Genomic DNA, 14,617 nt, shown 5'->3' with positions numbered 1-14,617 from the left:
GAGTTCCCTAAGCTTGCCTTACGAGAGCTCTGATCATTCTAGATTGCAGCTTTCTTTTTGTATGTTGTCTCCCCCACTAGATTTCTGCTGGAAGATACAGTGGTTTCTTATCTGTTTCATTATCCTTTGTGCCTGGTATGAAGTAGTGTTGCTCAGTGGGCATTTCAGTGCATGGTAGATTGAACAATGTATGATGGGTGGATGATGGACAGGTGGATGGATGGATGGATGGATGGATGGATGGATGGATGGATGAAGAGATGGATGGATGGACAGGTGGATGGATGGAGAGATGGATAGATGGATAGATGGATAGATGGATGGATGGATGGTGAGAGGAATGGATGGATGGACAGGTGGATGGATGGATGGATGGATGGATGGATGGATGGATGGAGAGATGGGTGGATGGAGGGATGAATGAAGAGATGGATGGATGGAGAGATGGAATGGATGAATGGATGGATGGGATGAATGGGATGGATGAACAGAGAGATGGATGGATGGATGGATGGATGGATGGATGGATGATGGATGGATGAATGGATGGATGGTAAGAGGAATGGGTGGATGGATGGATGGAGAGATGGATGGATGGACGGATGGAAAGATGAATGAAGTGGTCTCTATCTTCAGCTGTCCACATATGGAATGTCTCCCACAGCTCCATTACCTTAAGGGGCATTACTCTATTACTCAGAAAATCCAAAGACATCCTAACCTGGTCTAGCCCATTCTATTCATGCAAACAGTTTTCATCACGTCAGCAAGTGATTTTTTTTTGACTAAATCAAGGGATTGTTCTCTCATAGAGACAACTTGGGACCAATGCCTCTGTTGCTATGTATTCAGTAGATTCCTTAATTATTATTCAATGTTTATTAAATAATTTAACCAAAAGTCACTGCGTATGTACTATCCCACCCAAGGTGGTTGGCCAGTAAGGTGATTCCAGTTGGTGAACTTGTATCATCACATATGGGGAAATATTCTGTGTGGGTAGGGGACACTCCTAGAGGGTGTTGAGGATCTATACATGACTAAAACATCTCTCCGGTCCTCAAAGGTCATGGGATTTCCTTGGAAGAAGGAAAGTATATGTATGCTTGTAGAGGAATTGAACAGTATGACTTTAGACAACCAGAAGTGGTCAGGACAGGCTTCCTGGAAGAAGTGTTTTTTTTAAAAAAAAAAAAACTTGGACTTAAAGCAGAATTTCTTAACCTAAAGTCCAAGATCAAGCCTCAGGAACTCTAAACTGTGAAATTATGATCAAAGAGCTAAGAGAGTGTGAGAGAACCACCCTGATTCACCTAGCCTCCCATCCCGGCCTCCCTGACTTTGTCAAATAGCAGATGAATGGATGATGAGGTTCGACTGTGCTCAGATGGAGAACAACTTCCTGCGGAAGCGTCTACAGCAATTTGAAGAGAGGCTGGACTCTGAGTTGACATCCAGGAAAGAGCTGGAGCAGAAGGTAAGAGGTTGTAGCTAGTCTGGGTCCCAAGAATGTCAGATTGGTCAGGTTCCTACCTCCACCGTTCAAGGTATTGGCCGAACCTGGGGAGGGAGAAAGAGAGCACCCCCATTTCATGTTTTTGCACCTCCACTGTTGTTACAAATGCGAGTCTCTGTGGGAGGTGGGAAATACTTTGTCTATGTGTGCGTGTTCTACATGGGGAAGAATACTCTGGAATAAAGAACCTCAGATCTTGGGCCTCAGATCTTCTCTTCTATAAAATGATTTTAATAAGCCCTTAGAATAGTCAAATCTTATCCATTCCCTTTGCCTCAATCTGCCACCTCCATCTCTCATCTAGACCAGAGGAACAGCCTCCTGCTTGGTCTCCTTGCCTCCAGCCTCTCCCCTCAACCACCTGCCACACTGAGGCCAAGAGATCTTTCAGAGTCTCTTTTGGACTGTTCTGTCTTTGCAAATTACGCTGACTCTCAGGGCAGATTGTTTTCTTGAGTGTTTTGTCAGTTTTGATTGTGAGCTCATCTTCAACATGCCCCTCTACTCCTGCCACGGGAACCCCAGGTGGTCCGCATGGTGGAATGTTCCTTTTGCTTCCTGTCTTACGGTGAATTGTGTGTGTGTGTGTGTGTGTGTGTGTGTGTGTGTTTCGTTATTTTGTATTGTCAGTTGATCTTACTTTGAAATTTTAAAAAACTTTTTACTGCTTTTCATGGCAGTTCTGTTTACAGGGCTGTGGGTGTCTCTGTCGAGATGGGACACTTTTGCCTTGTCTTCTAGAGCAGCCCCTGAGACTATGTGACATTCTCTCTGTTTCAGACTGTTGCAACTTGTGCCAGGTGCCACTTGGAGCTTTAAACCCCCCCGAGGCACAGACCCGGGGTTTGGATTTCTTAGGGGAATACTTTCTCCCCCACCCAGAGCCAGAGTGCACCAGGTTTTCTGACCATCCAGGCCAGTGGGTGGATCATTTCCTGTCCCCTTGCCCCAAGGCCCAGGTCTTTGAGGGTCCTGAATGAATGCAGGGGTATTCATTCCAACTTTTCATCTTCTGTGCCCCCGAGGCTTTGTCTCTCGCCCCTGTCTGGCCATTCAAACACAGCCATTATCTTCAGTGTTATTTCTGGATCTTTCCGCTGCTCGTCTTCTCCTCCACCCTGTCTGCCAGAGTATCAGCATCTAAGATTACTGCTTTCGTTTTGTGTCCTTTGCATTTTGGATATCCCCAAATTTTCCTTTCTTTCTTGAATGTGCAGCTGGATGTTACAAATATAATGTATTTGTCTCTCGTGTTCTCTAGGTGAATGGAGGGATAGTCTCTTTGCCTGTGTTGCATTGTCTCCAACTACCCCTATTTGTACATTCTGACCAGTCTACCCTTCAACCAGCGGTGTGCTAGCAACTGGCCCTCTGAAAATAAATACCCCGATGGGTAGCATTTGCCAATTTCCAATGTCCATGGCATACAGGGGACAGTTTCCACCTACCATTGTGATATCACTGGGTGTGGAACTGGGAGGAGAATCCGCTCTCCTAAGTGGGTATACCAGCCCTAGCACACCGGGTCCAACCACACTCACGTGTTTAAAGCTCATAGCCAAATAGAGCGGAAGGTACTTTCCTGTGATTCCCCTTTATAGCCTCCTGCATGGTCAACATCCCCCACCAGAGTGGTCCACTTGATACAATGGATGAACCTACATTAACACATCATCATCACCCAAAGTCCATAGTTTATGTTGGGTTCCCTCCTGTCGTTGTACGTTCTGTGGGTTTAGACAAATGTATAATGGCATGTATCCACCATCGTAGCTTTATAGAGTATTTTCACTACCATAAAAATCCTCTCTGCTTTATCAGTACACCCCTCTACCAATTCATCCCTCCATACTTTTGCCTTTTCCAGAACGTCCTATAGTTGGAATCCTATAGCATGTAAACTTTTTAGACTGGCTCCTTTCACTTAGTAATGTGCATTTAAGTTACCTCCACATCTTTCCGTGGCTTGATGGCTCATTTTGTAAAAAAAATTTTTTGAGAGAGAGAGCAGGGGAGAAGGGCAGAGAGAGAGAGAGAGAGAGAATCCCAAGCAGGTTCCATGCTCAGTGCAGAGCCCCATGCAGGGCTCGATCCCAGGACCACGAGATCGTGAGCTGAGCCTAAATCAAGTTGGATGCTCAACCAACGGAGCCATCTAGGCACCCCGATAGCTCATTTCTTTCTACCGCTAAGATCTTTGTCCCATTTTTAAAATTGAGTTGTTTTCTTGTTGAATTTTAAGGGTTCTTTGTATAATTTGGATAACAATCCTCTATCTGACAGGCTTTTTTGCAAATATTTTCTCCCAGTCTGTGGCTTGTCTTTTCATTTTCTTGATTGTGTCTTTTGCAGCATGGAATTTTTTTAAAATTTTAATGAAGTCCACCTTATAAACTTTCTTTCATGGGTCATGGCTTTTGTGCATTTCTAAAAAGTCACTGCCAGGGGCGCCTGGGTGGCTCAGTCGGTTAAGCATCCAACTTCGACTCAGGTCATGATCTCGAACTCTGTGAGTTCAAGCCCTGTGTCAGGCTCTGTGCTGACAGCTCAGAGCCTGGAGACTGCTTCAGATTCTCTCTCTCTCTCTCTCTCTCTCTCTCTCTCTCTCTGCCCTTCCACTGCTCATGCTCTGTGTCTGTCACTCAAAAATAAACATTAAAAATGTTTTTTAAGTCATTGCCAAACCTAAGGTCATAAAGGTTTTCTTCTACATTATCTTCTGGGAACTTCAAGGTTTTGCATTTTACATTTAGGTCTATGATCCATTTTGAGTTAATTTTTGTGAAGGGTGTGAGATCTGTGTTAAGATTCTCTTTTTTTTGCGTGTGGATGACCAAGTTGTCCCAGTATCGTTTGTAGAAAAGACTGTTTGGCTCATTGTATCAGCTTTGCCCCTTTGTGAAAGACCACTTTTCTAGATTTCTCTGAGTTTATTTCTGGGCTGTCTGTCCTGTTCCATTGCACTGCCTTGTTCTTCCTCACCTCTGGGCCTTTGCACATGCTGTTTCCTTTTCCTAGAATACTCTCTCTCCCCTACCTGGATACTTTCAACTATCTTTAAGATCTGAGCTTACAGGTCCTTCCTGCCAGGAAGTCTCTGCTGATACGGATTGTTTGGGTGCCTCTGAATTGGGTCCCCAAGTATAAAACTCATCATGGTGTATTGTAATTATCTGCTTACTTCTTGGTCCCTCCCCACCTTTAGTGGTAAGCGCCTTGAAAATGGAGGCCATATTTGCCTGTCTTGCCATTATCTATATCTATATTTACATCTATATCTATATCTATATCTATGTCTAATCTATATCTATCTCCTCAGTGTGAGAGAAAAGCATAGTGTAATCACCTGCGGAGGTGGGCCAGGGTGAGATCACATGGGATTTGATAAATAATGGCAGTGAAACTCAGGATCCTCCATGGTGTTGATGGTTTTAGTGGTCACTTCCCAGAAGGGCATTATGTCTACTCCTCAAGAACATCCTGAGCTGTGGCTAAACCCAACTGCAGGAAAATAGCACAGTTCTTTAATAACAAATTATAAAGGCGGGTCAGGTTCCCCAAGGAATGGGGGGGGGGGGGCGGGCAATTCATGCTGCATTAAAAAGTAATAAAGCTGCAACCTTTCCTGAGCAGCAGAATATAAGAAAACATCCCATTTGCCGTCAAATACTGAATTTAGAATTACAGGCTTCATTAACTCAGAGTTTTGCTTATTTAAAGAAATTCTTTAATGAGGCCATTTCTTCAAAGCGAGTGTGCTGAGTTGTCCTCTCTCCCAGATTCAAACGAGGACATTTGGGGGGGGGTTCCTCGAGAAAGATGCAAGAGGCTTTGCTTTTCTGTTTGTTCACGGTCATGTGTATCCCCGTGTAATTCAGCCCGTCGGAAGGGCCATTTACTGCTCTAACCTTCAGAGCCCATCTCTCAGATTTCCTGGCCAGATCTTCTACGGCCGCCATTTTGGCTGCTCCATGGCTAATCCCCACATGGGTTCTGGGATGATGGTGGCTGATGGGGTTATTAGGTATACAGTCCTCAGTCTTCTTGTGAAGGCAGGGCTTGTAAAGACTCTATGGGGCACCTTGGCAGGAAGATTATTGAGTAAAATTAAAAACAACCTTGAGAGACTGATGGAATCACCCCCCCCCCCCCATCTCACCTCTTGAGCAGACGGGGTCAGAGAAGTAGCTTCCTCCCTGGGAAACAGGCAGAAAGTGGTCAAGACAGGGTCTCTCCGACCCCAGTACCTGTTCTCTTTCCCACTGTGCTCACCTCAGAAATGGCAGCTGCTTGAAATAAGAAGTAGACAAGGGAAGGGAAACAAAAATAATATAAAAACAGGGAGGGGGACAAAACAGAAGAGGCTCATACATATGGAGAACAAACTGAGGGTTGCTGGAGGGGTTGTGGGAGGGGGGATGGGCTAAACGGGCAAGGGGCACTAAGGAATCTACTCCTGAAATCATTGTGGCACTAGATGCTAACTAATTTGGATGTAAATTTTAACAAATAAAAAATGAAATTAAAAATAAATAAATAAAAACGCTGTTGTGATTAAAAAAAAAGAAGAAGAAGAGGAAAGCCCGTCCAGTGCGGGTGGAGAGGGGTAGCTCATTCTGTGACTCACTCCCACAGCTCGGGGAGCTGCAGAGCGCTTATGAGGGGGCCAAGAAAATGGCTCACCAGCTAAAGAGGAAGTGCCACCATCTGACCTGTGACCTGGAGGACACCCGCCTCCAGCTGGAGGACCAGCAAAGCCGGAGTCACGAGCTCGAGAAGAAGCAGAAGAAGTGAGTTGCGTTTCACGCCGTCGCTGGGCTCCAGGGCGGGCTGCGTCGATGCTGGGGCCTCCTGGGTGTCTCCAGGTTCTCCTCCTCAGCCCTCTCACTCCTGTCGGGGCTCCTCATCCACAAGGTGGAACCCCTCACCCTTTGTTCTGCTCCCATTTTCCTCCCCACCCCTCACACTTACTCCTGTAGGCTTCTCCCAAGCATGCAGCAAAAAGCCATTCTTTTCTGTTCCCCAGTCTCGCTCTGCAACCAATCGACCATGTGACCTCGGGGAGCTTTCTTGGCCTCTCTGGGCCTCAGCACCCCCCTTTGTCAAGTGAAGAGATGGCCTTGGAGGGCGAGGACACCCGAGCACGGTGGGCGGGAGAGCAAGGGCTGATGTCAGACCACCCCAGTTCAAGTCCGAGCTGTGCCTCTCTCTAGTTGTATGACCTTGGAGAAGTCATCCAACCCCCTCAGCCTCAGTTCCTTATCCTTAGGTGGGGGATGGGAATACTCCATTGTAGCGAGGACTAAGTGATGGGGTTGGTAGGCTCGACAGACTGAATCCCGGCTCCTAGCCCCGTTGCGGAAAATGGGGCCAGAGAATGGGGGAGGCCCCAAATCGACTCACTTCCCTTTTCAGTCGGCACTTAGGCTCTCCGATCACATGAGCACTTCTGGCGTAGACATGGCCCTGTGCATGAACGAGATGCCAGCCTTGAAGCTGCACCCTGCACTCTGGTTCCCACGCTTGCTTTCCCGTCGGGATGTGGTCATAGCTCAGCAAATGGTAGAGTCTAGACGGGTACCCATGAGTTTGCACATGCGAAACCTCAGTGCCTATGCTCATCTAATCCCTGGACACCCTGGCTGTGCCTGAGTTCTGCAGCTTTGCTGGTGAGGGTGAGGGTGTGCAGGGAGGGGTCCCGTCTGGAGTCAGACCACCTCTAATGATAGACGAGACACAGTCTCTTTTAGACAGTCTGGACTAAAAATACTGGAAAATGTGACTAGGATGTGGTTTTGCTCAAGGCACTTCTTTTCCAAGAGGTGGCAAGCTGAATTATATTTTCATGGGAGGGGCACGGATTTTGAACTTGGGTCTGCATAATTAAATATTCTTCCTGTATGGGGCACCTGGGTGGCTCAGCCGGTTGAGCGTCCGACTTCGGCTTGGGTCATGATCTCGCGGTCTGTGAGTTCGAGCCCCGAGTCGGGCTCTGTGCTGACAGCTGGGAGCCTGCTTCTGATTCTGTGTCTCCCTCTCTCTCTGCCCCTCCCCCACTCACGCTCTGTCTCTCTCTCTCCTTCAAAAATAAACATTAAAAAAATTTTTTTAAATATTCTTTCTCTCTGAGCTTTTTTTTTCTTTTTTTTTTTTTAAGTTCATTTATTTTGAGAGAGAGAGAGCACGAGCAGGGGAGGACAGAGAGAGGGAGAGAGAATCCCAAGCAGGCTCTGCACTCTCAGTGCTGACCCAGGCACGGGGCTAAGACCCACAAACTGCAAGATCATGACCTGAGCCGAAACTGAGAGTCAGATGCTTAACTGACTGAGCCACCCAGGTGCCCTATCACTTTGATCTTTTCTGAGCTGACTTCTTCATGTGAAAACAAAAAGTCTTTGGGGGGTTGTTAGCATGCCCCCCTCAAATGAGAGAGGCTATTTAATCTTTTATTGATAATCTGACTCTGTTTCCTTTTCCACCTGCTGGGGTATTCTGGCTGAACCTTGTCCTTGCAGTGGGGAAAATGGCCTTGTCTTTCCTTGGCCAGTTCCTGTGTGACCTTGTCAAATGATACCACCTCTCTGGGCCAGAGAGACTGAGGTTTCAGAGGAGTCCTTGACTTAAGCAGGCCACCTGTTTGCTGAATAATAGCTCCGACAGACCCTATCTGCAAACTGAGAGGTGGGGACTCTAACATCCCCTGAGTTTCTGCCAGCTGTGACAACGTTGGCTTTCATCTGTGGCTTCTGTTCCTGTTCTGAGAGGCTCTAGGTAGGGTTTCCGCTCTCTGAGGGGTCCGGGGGCTCTCTGTGGAGGTCATGCAGTCAGAAAATTCCATCTCTCTGGTCGTTCCCGACCCCCTTGGTCAGAATCTTTCATTCCAGGCTCTCAAGAACCTCCCCATGGTGCCCTCCTGGGAAAGATCCCATTTCTTCCTTCCAAGACTTACCTGTCCTGTGATGCTTCCCTACCCTCTACCATCCCCTGGCAGAAGTTAATTCATGTTTTGACGCTCGTTGCAAATGGCAGCCATTTTCCTTCTAGGGGGTCCAGCAATATAGCAGGGAGGCTAAAGGCCTAAGTGGGAATCCCGGCAAAATAACCATAGGGAGGGAAAGATCTAGAAGTCAGCAATACTTCTTCATAATCTCTCCAACTTTAATCGAATCGTAGAGGTAGCCGCCTCCTTAGTTTGCTGAGCCCTGGATGGACTGATGTCTCCATGCAGGGGAGTTCCCTGTCCCCAACGTGGTTTCCAAGTTCAGAGTGGCCCAAAGTGGCTCCATCTGGGCTTGGCTAATCGTTGCCACGGTTACCCCATGGGTCACAGAGCTCGGTTCCGAGGGCCGATGGAGCTCCGAGCCTGTTGCCTTGGGGTGGGGCCTGCGCTGGGCTCACCAACTCCCACACATACTGGAAGTTAGACCCCAGGCCTGCTTCTAGTGGGGTGAGGCATGTGTGTGAATCCCTCTGGCCTCAGGCAGGCGGTCGTTCGGTGTGTTCCAGAAGCTGGAGTCCTTAGGAGCCATTCTTTGGCATCGGGTGGCCTGTTAAGTCAAGGTCTCCTCTGAAACATCGGTCACTGTCTGGCCCCCACTGCCTTATCCCACCTGCCCCAGTTAGATGGGGGACTAGCTGAGACAGTAGAGAAGCTGGGCTCAAGCCCACCTCGGCCACTTTGGAATTTAGGGGCGAATCACTCTGCCTCTCTGAACTTCAGTTTCCTCTTCTATAAAATGGATATCATTACATACATGTTTCTTGCTGAATTGTTATAAAGACCACATGGACCCCAGCCCAGAGCCCGGCACCTTGGGACTGCTGGGTCATTATCACCATCACAATGTTTCCATTCACAGGGGCGGCAGGGGGCGCCTCTTGAATGATGTCACCAACAGCCAATCAGAAAACTCCTGGGCTCTTCCAACAGGAGGACCCCCTCCTGTGACCCATGATCGGCTTTCTCAAGAGTCTGAGGCTTTGAATGACCATCTAGCTTTAAGATACATTGGATAATCTTGTAACAAGGGGAACTTTCTTCTCACTAAGACCCCAACCCCATGCCCAGTTTAACCCTTCTGGCCATACCAAGGTCCCTGGAGCAGTGGCACTTTCTGTGTGGGCCAAGGGCAAGTGACCAAGATCACATCTTATTGAGGCTTGCCAAAGCCTCCTGTACTGATCTCCTCATCTGTGATAGGGATATAGGACCAAGGTAACTGCATGGAATGATATCGAATCCAGGAAGTTCTTCTCACCCAGTGGTCACCATCCTGGAGGGGCAGGGAACCCCCAAATGAGTCATTTCCTAATTCCCTGGCCAGCCCCCAAGAGGACAGGCTAGTCTTTGTGTTTTTTTTTCTGAGATGACAAACGAGGACCACACCGAATGTATTAATGTCCAACCTTTTATCAGTAATTACAGTGCTCTAATGCAACGTGTGCGTGCCCAAACCAGATGATATAGAGGGGGTAAAATGTAAAATATCTCTTGTTTGTGCAGATATATGCATTCACTCCTTCACGGGTCAATGAGTGTGAGACCCCCCCCCCCCGCCCCGCAACCTAGGTCTTGTAGATTTAACTATTTCCTGGCATATATGGGCAAACCAGATAGGTGCAATTTTTCTATCGCTCTGTAAGTTTTTTTTTTATTCTTTTCCCATATCTGTATATACTTTTATTCTATTATTTTTACTTATGCATGTTGTGTTTTATGTAAGTCTCCATTACTTTTGCCGAAACTCCACGTAAACCCTAAAAGTTGCTCTCTGGCGTTTCAAATTTCAACCGCACGTCCGCAACCTTACGCAAAAGCACGGAGCAAAACCTCCTGTTGTCTGGGGCCCCCTCTCTCGGCCTCACGGTTCTCAGAAAGCTAACCGCCTCTCTCCAGCCCTCCTCGTCCTCCGCCCCAGTGCCATGACATCTGCTCTGTTTGAACAGGTTTGACATGCAGCTGGCCCAAGCCCTGGGTGAGTCTGTGTTTGAGAAGGGTCTTCGAGAGAAAGTGACCCAGGAGAACACCAGTGTCCGATGGGAACTGGGCCAGCTTCAGCAGCGGTTGAAGGTAAGGGATGGGGTGGAGTTGGGGGGGCACATGGAGCCATCTTGGCTCTTAGTTGCTGGTTTCCGGGAACCTCCCCTGCCCCCGCCATTCCCTGCCATGCACCTGCAGTAAATAGTGACGGGGAGAGAACTCTGGGGGGGTATGCCGGTCTGCCCGCCAGCTGGGGTCATGGATCCCAGGGTGCCCTAACACAACAAAAAGTAGTTGGGATATTGATAATGAGATCTCCCTAGCACTCTCAAGGTGCCCACCTGGCAGGTGGGAGAGGCTGGGCAAGGAAGGAGGTCGTTGTCACCCCACCCAGGGGCACGATGCAGGCTTCCAGCACAGAGGGGTTTTATTAAAGTAGTACAACACAGGCACCTTACTCATTTGTTCCTCACCCTTCTGTGGCTCCCTGCTACCCCTAAAAGAGCTCTCAGCCTGGAATTCAGCTCCCTCTTGATCTAGCCCAAAGTTCTTTGGCCTTGGAGCTGACTTTCTAACCTGAACGAGTCATTTCTGGACACCTTGCCTCTCTGCCCCAATGTCTGCATCCCAGCCTCAGCAGATACCCAGCTTACAAATGGACAAACGCTCCCTTTATGTGCTTTGAGGCCCAGCTCTGGGGGGGTGGTAACTGCTCCCCCAAAAGGCCTCCACCCGTGCTGTGTGAGCTGTCCCAGGGAGCAGCCCTTGGTGTCCCACGGGGGAGGGGGGGCGGCCTGCTGGGGCTGCCAGGCCAAGGTAGGGATGTCAGGCGTTCCCTGGTGGATGGGGCATGTGGTCACATGACTCTAGATCGCTGCCCCTTTGGTCTCCAGCAAAAAGAGCAGGAAACCTCGCAGCTGAAGCAGGAGGTGGAGACATTGCAGGCCCATAAGCGGGAGCTCTTGGGGTTGTCCTCTCTGGGAGAAAACTGTGTCGCGGGCTTGAAGGAGAGGCTCTGGAATCTGGAATCCAGCGCCCTGGAGCATGAGAAAATCCAGAGTCAACAAGAAAACACCATCAAGCAGCTGGAGCAGGTAAGAAAGCCCTGTCCCAGGCCGATGCCCTGTCCCATTCTGGCTCCTGTGCGGTAGGGGGTTGTTGGAAGGCAACACCAACGCCTCACCTCACTCAGCTGCTCCTCATTCTTCTATGGCTCCCGATTACCCCTGAGACTCTCTCAACCTCCAGGTTCGGCATTCGGGTCCTCCATGATGTAGCCCACTCCTCCCATCCTGCAAAGCGTCAAGGTCACCTCAGAGAAGCTTGCCCTGATCACCTTCTTGAAAGCAGCCCCACCCCCACCCCACGTCCACTTCCCATGCCCTCAGCTGCTGTCTTCTCCTTTACAGTATCTATCATCTTCTTCGATAGTATTTAAAAAAAAATTCCTCCATGCTGCTCTCCCCCATTAGAATGTTTCAGGAAGGCAGGGTGCTTTGTTGATGTTACTGATCAGGCTTCCCCAGAGCCTAAAATGAGCCAAGGTACTTAGCTGGTGCTCAAGAAATAGCTGTTGGCCTGGTATCTGAGGCTTACTGAGTGCCGTCTGTATACCTGACTCAGCCCTTGGCTCATATCTCAGGAATCTCCCCCAGAACCTTAGATGGTCAGATGTCAGTATATCCCCACTTCACAGATGTGGAAGCTGAGGCTCAGAGACAGAGAGGGTGCCAGGGAACTGGGGCCTGTGCCCTATGACTCCGTCACACCCAGAACACCTGTTACGTGCACAGCCTCGAGGAAGATTGGAGCACTAGCTCTCTGGGAACCACAAAATAACTAAGGGGAAGTAGGCAGAAATATCAAATACTCTATCTAGTTCCAGCACCCTTTGTGAGGTATCAGATGAGGATTTTATTTGTTGGCTTGTCTGTTGATATGCCCACCCCATTCCACAAAGGAATTGATTCAAGCAGCATATAGAATGTCTGCATAATAAAACAGAAACATTATATACATTTTTCATGTTTATTTATTTTTGAGAGAGAGAGACAGAGCGTGAGCAGGGGGAAGGGAGAGAGAGAGGGGGAGACACAGAATCCGAATCAGGCTCCAGGCTCTGAGCTGTCAGCACAGAGCCCAGGGCAAGGCTGGAACCCATGAACCCCAAGATCATGGCCTGAGCCGAAGTCGGATGCTCAACTGACTGAGCCACCCGGGCACCCCTAAAACAGAAACATTATAAATAAAGCAATCCAAGCCAGAGAAACACACACTAAAGCAGACACTAAGGAGTTTGGGGGACAGCGAATGCATAAACAGAACCACAAAGCATACGATCTTACAGCCTTCATGGTTCCTGCTCTAAAATTCCTGGTGGCCAGAGAGAAAAAGGAAATGTGAGCTGCCTGCTCTTTATTATCCCAAGGTAGAAACAAACCAGCTTTTCGTGGGGGAAGCAAAGCTGTTTCCTGATGCTTCTCTGGGAAGCAATGTCTCCTGGGGCATTTCTCAGGCTGCCGTGATTTCAAAGTGGTTATAAGTCGGGGACCCCCTTTTCAAGAAAGTGTGACTAGGTAGCATGAATATATACTTTTTTGAAACGTTTACTTATTTTTGATGCGGTGGGTGGGGGGGAGAGAGCGAGGGAGGGGCAGAGAGAGAGGGAGAGAGAGAGAGAATCCCAAGCAGGCTCCATGCTGTCAGCACAGAACCCGATGCGGGGCTTGAACTCACGAACTATGAGATCATGACCCGAGCTGAAATCAAGAGTTGGACACTTAGCCGCTGAGCTGCCCAGGCGCCCCAGGTATAGCATGAATATGTAAAGCAGATGAACCCTGAGCAGCTCTGGGTAAGTGAGGAACAGGAGTGGTGGTTCGGGGGGCAAGGAGGAGAGGGAGCACCGGGGCGCCTACCCTTGCTTCTCACTTACCCTCACTCCCTTGGCGTGGAGCCCAGGCTTGTGGTGGGCATGGAGGGACAGAGTCCGAAGCAGTTCAGGAAGCAGAGTCCCTTCACTCAGCCGGCAGGAATTTATCAAGCGCCTACTTTGCATCATGCCATGTAGCTGTAAACAAGACAGATGTGGTCTCTGCCTTCTGGAAGTTTGGAGTCATGCTGAGTGTTAAGAGGAAGTTTAACTTGCCGATCTGGTCTTGGGAGCTGGGGTGGGGTGGGGGAGGAACAATCAGGGAAGACTTCCTGGAGGAAGTGACATTTATGGAAGGGTGAGTGCAAGTTGGCACGGAGAGAGTTCCGGGCAGGAGGAACAGCCAGTACAAAAGCCTAGAGGCAGGAAAGGTCTGTGGCTGAAGTATGGTCGCATCCACATGGGGTCCTCAAGGCAGCTCAGTCGACATGACCTTAGGCAAGCTCCCTGTTTTCTCTAGACTTCAGTCTCCTCATCTGTACCCCGAAACGGGAGGCTTTTCAACCCTCTGGCTTTCCCCAGCTCCAGCGAGGAATCCATGGAGGTACACGAAGGAGGTGGGATGTCTGTGTAGATTTTTAAGGGATATGGAAGATCGCGCAGCTCCCATAGCCACCCAGCGTCAGGAATAAAGTGGGCACTTTGGAAAATTGTGTCGGTTCTTTAAGATGTCACCAGCACCCCTTGGCGCTCAGCAGCGGAAATGTGCTCCTGTGACCGCAGGGACCCGAAAGTTAATGCAACTTTCCTAATTCGCCACCCTCAACCTACACAGGAGGCAAGGCTGACTCAACACTTCCATCCGTCTTTAGCTTTGCCCAGAACCCCACGCGGCGTTGTGCCCTTGTAGACATCCGGGAGATATTTATGGATTACAATATAGCACTTTCCCCGGGGAATTTTATGTTCACTCATATAGGCTTGACATAAGTGGTATCGCAGATGTCAGGAGTGTCCAAGAGGTTGGGGAAAAAAAAGAAAAGGAAATATTATATTTACTTGCTTAAGCTCCTCGTTTTGGATTATCTCCCCATAACCTGTCATTTTAAAAGGAGGCGAGGAAGGAGGTTGACATTTAATGTGAGCTTACTTTATGCCAGGAGCTGTAATAAGGGCTCTGTGGTACACTATCCTTTTGCCTCACCACCACAGTAGAGAAAGCTGGAAAGTATAGATTCTTGGAGCCTGG

General features: G+C 48.8%; 1 protein-coding gene across 1 annotated transcript in view; it reads left to right on the top strand.

Annotated features, from left to right (window-relative positions):
• Positions 1-14,617, top strand: part of MYO18B (myosin XVIIIB) — a 241,782-nt gene that overhangs the window by 113,169 nt on the left and 113,996 nt on the right. Inside the window, exons 27-30 of the mRNA XM_078435320.2 lie at positions 1,353-1,477; positions 6,152-6,306; positions 10,463-10,586; positions 11,390-11,590. Of these exons, the coding sequence (XP_078291446.2) occupies positions 1,353-1,477; positions 6,152-6,306; positions 10,463-10,586; positions 11,390-11,590 (605 nt within the window). The remainder of the gene's footprint in view (positions 1-1,352; positions 1,478-6,151; positions 6,307-10,462; positions 10,587-11,389; positions 11,591-14,617) is intronic.

This window comes from Panthera onca, chromosome D3 (genome assembly GCF_046562875.1).
Source record: "Panthera onca isolate mPanOnc1 chromosome D3, mPanOnc1 haplotype 2, whole genome shotgun sequence".
In the NCBI taxonomy this organism is placed as follows: domain Eukaryota; kingdom Metazoa; phylum Chordata; class Mammalia; order Carnivora; family Felidae; genus Panthera; species Panthera onca.
The sequence above is the reverse complement of the archived record's forward strand: the minus strand, read 5'-3'. Positions and strand labels throughout refer to the sequence as shown.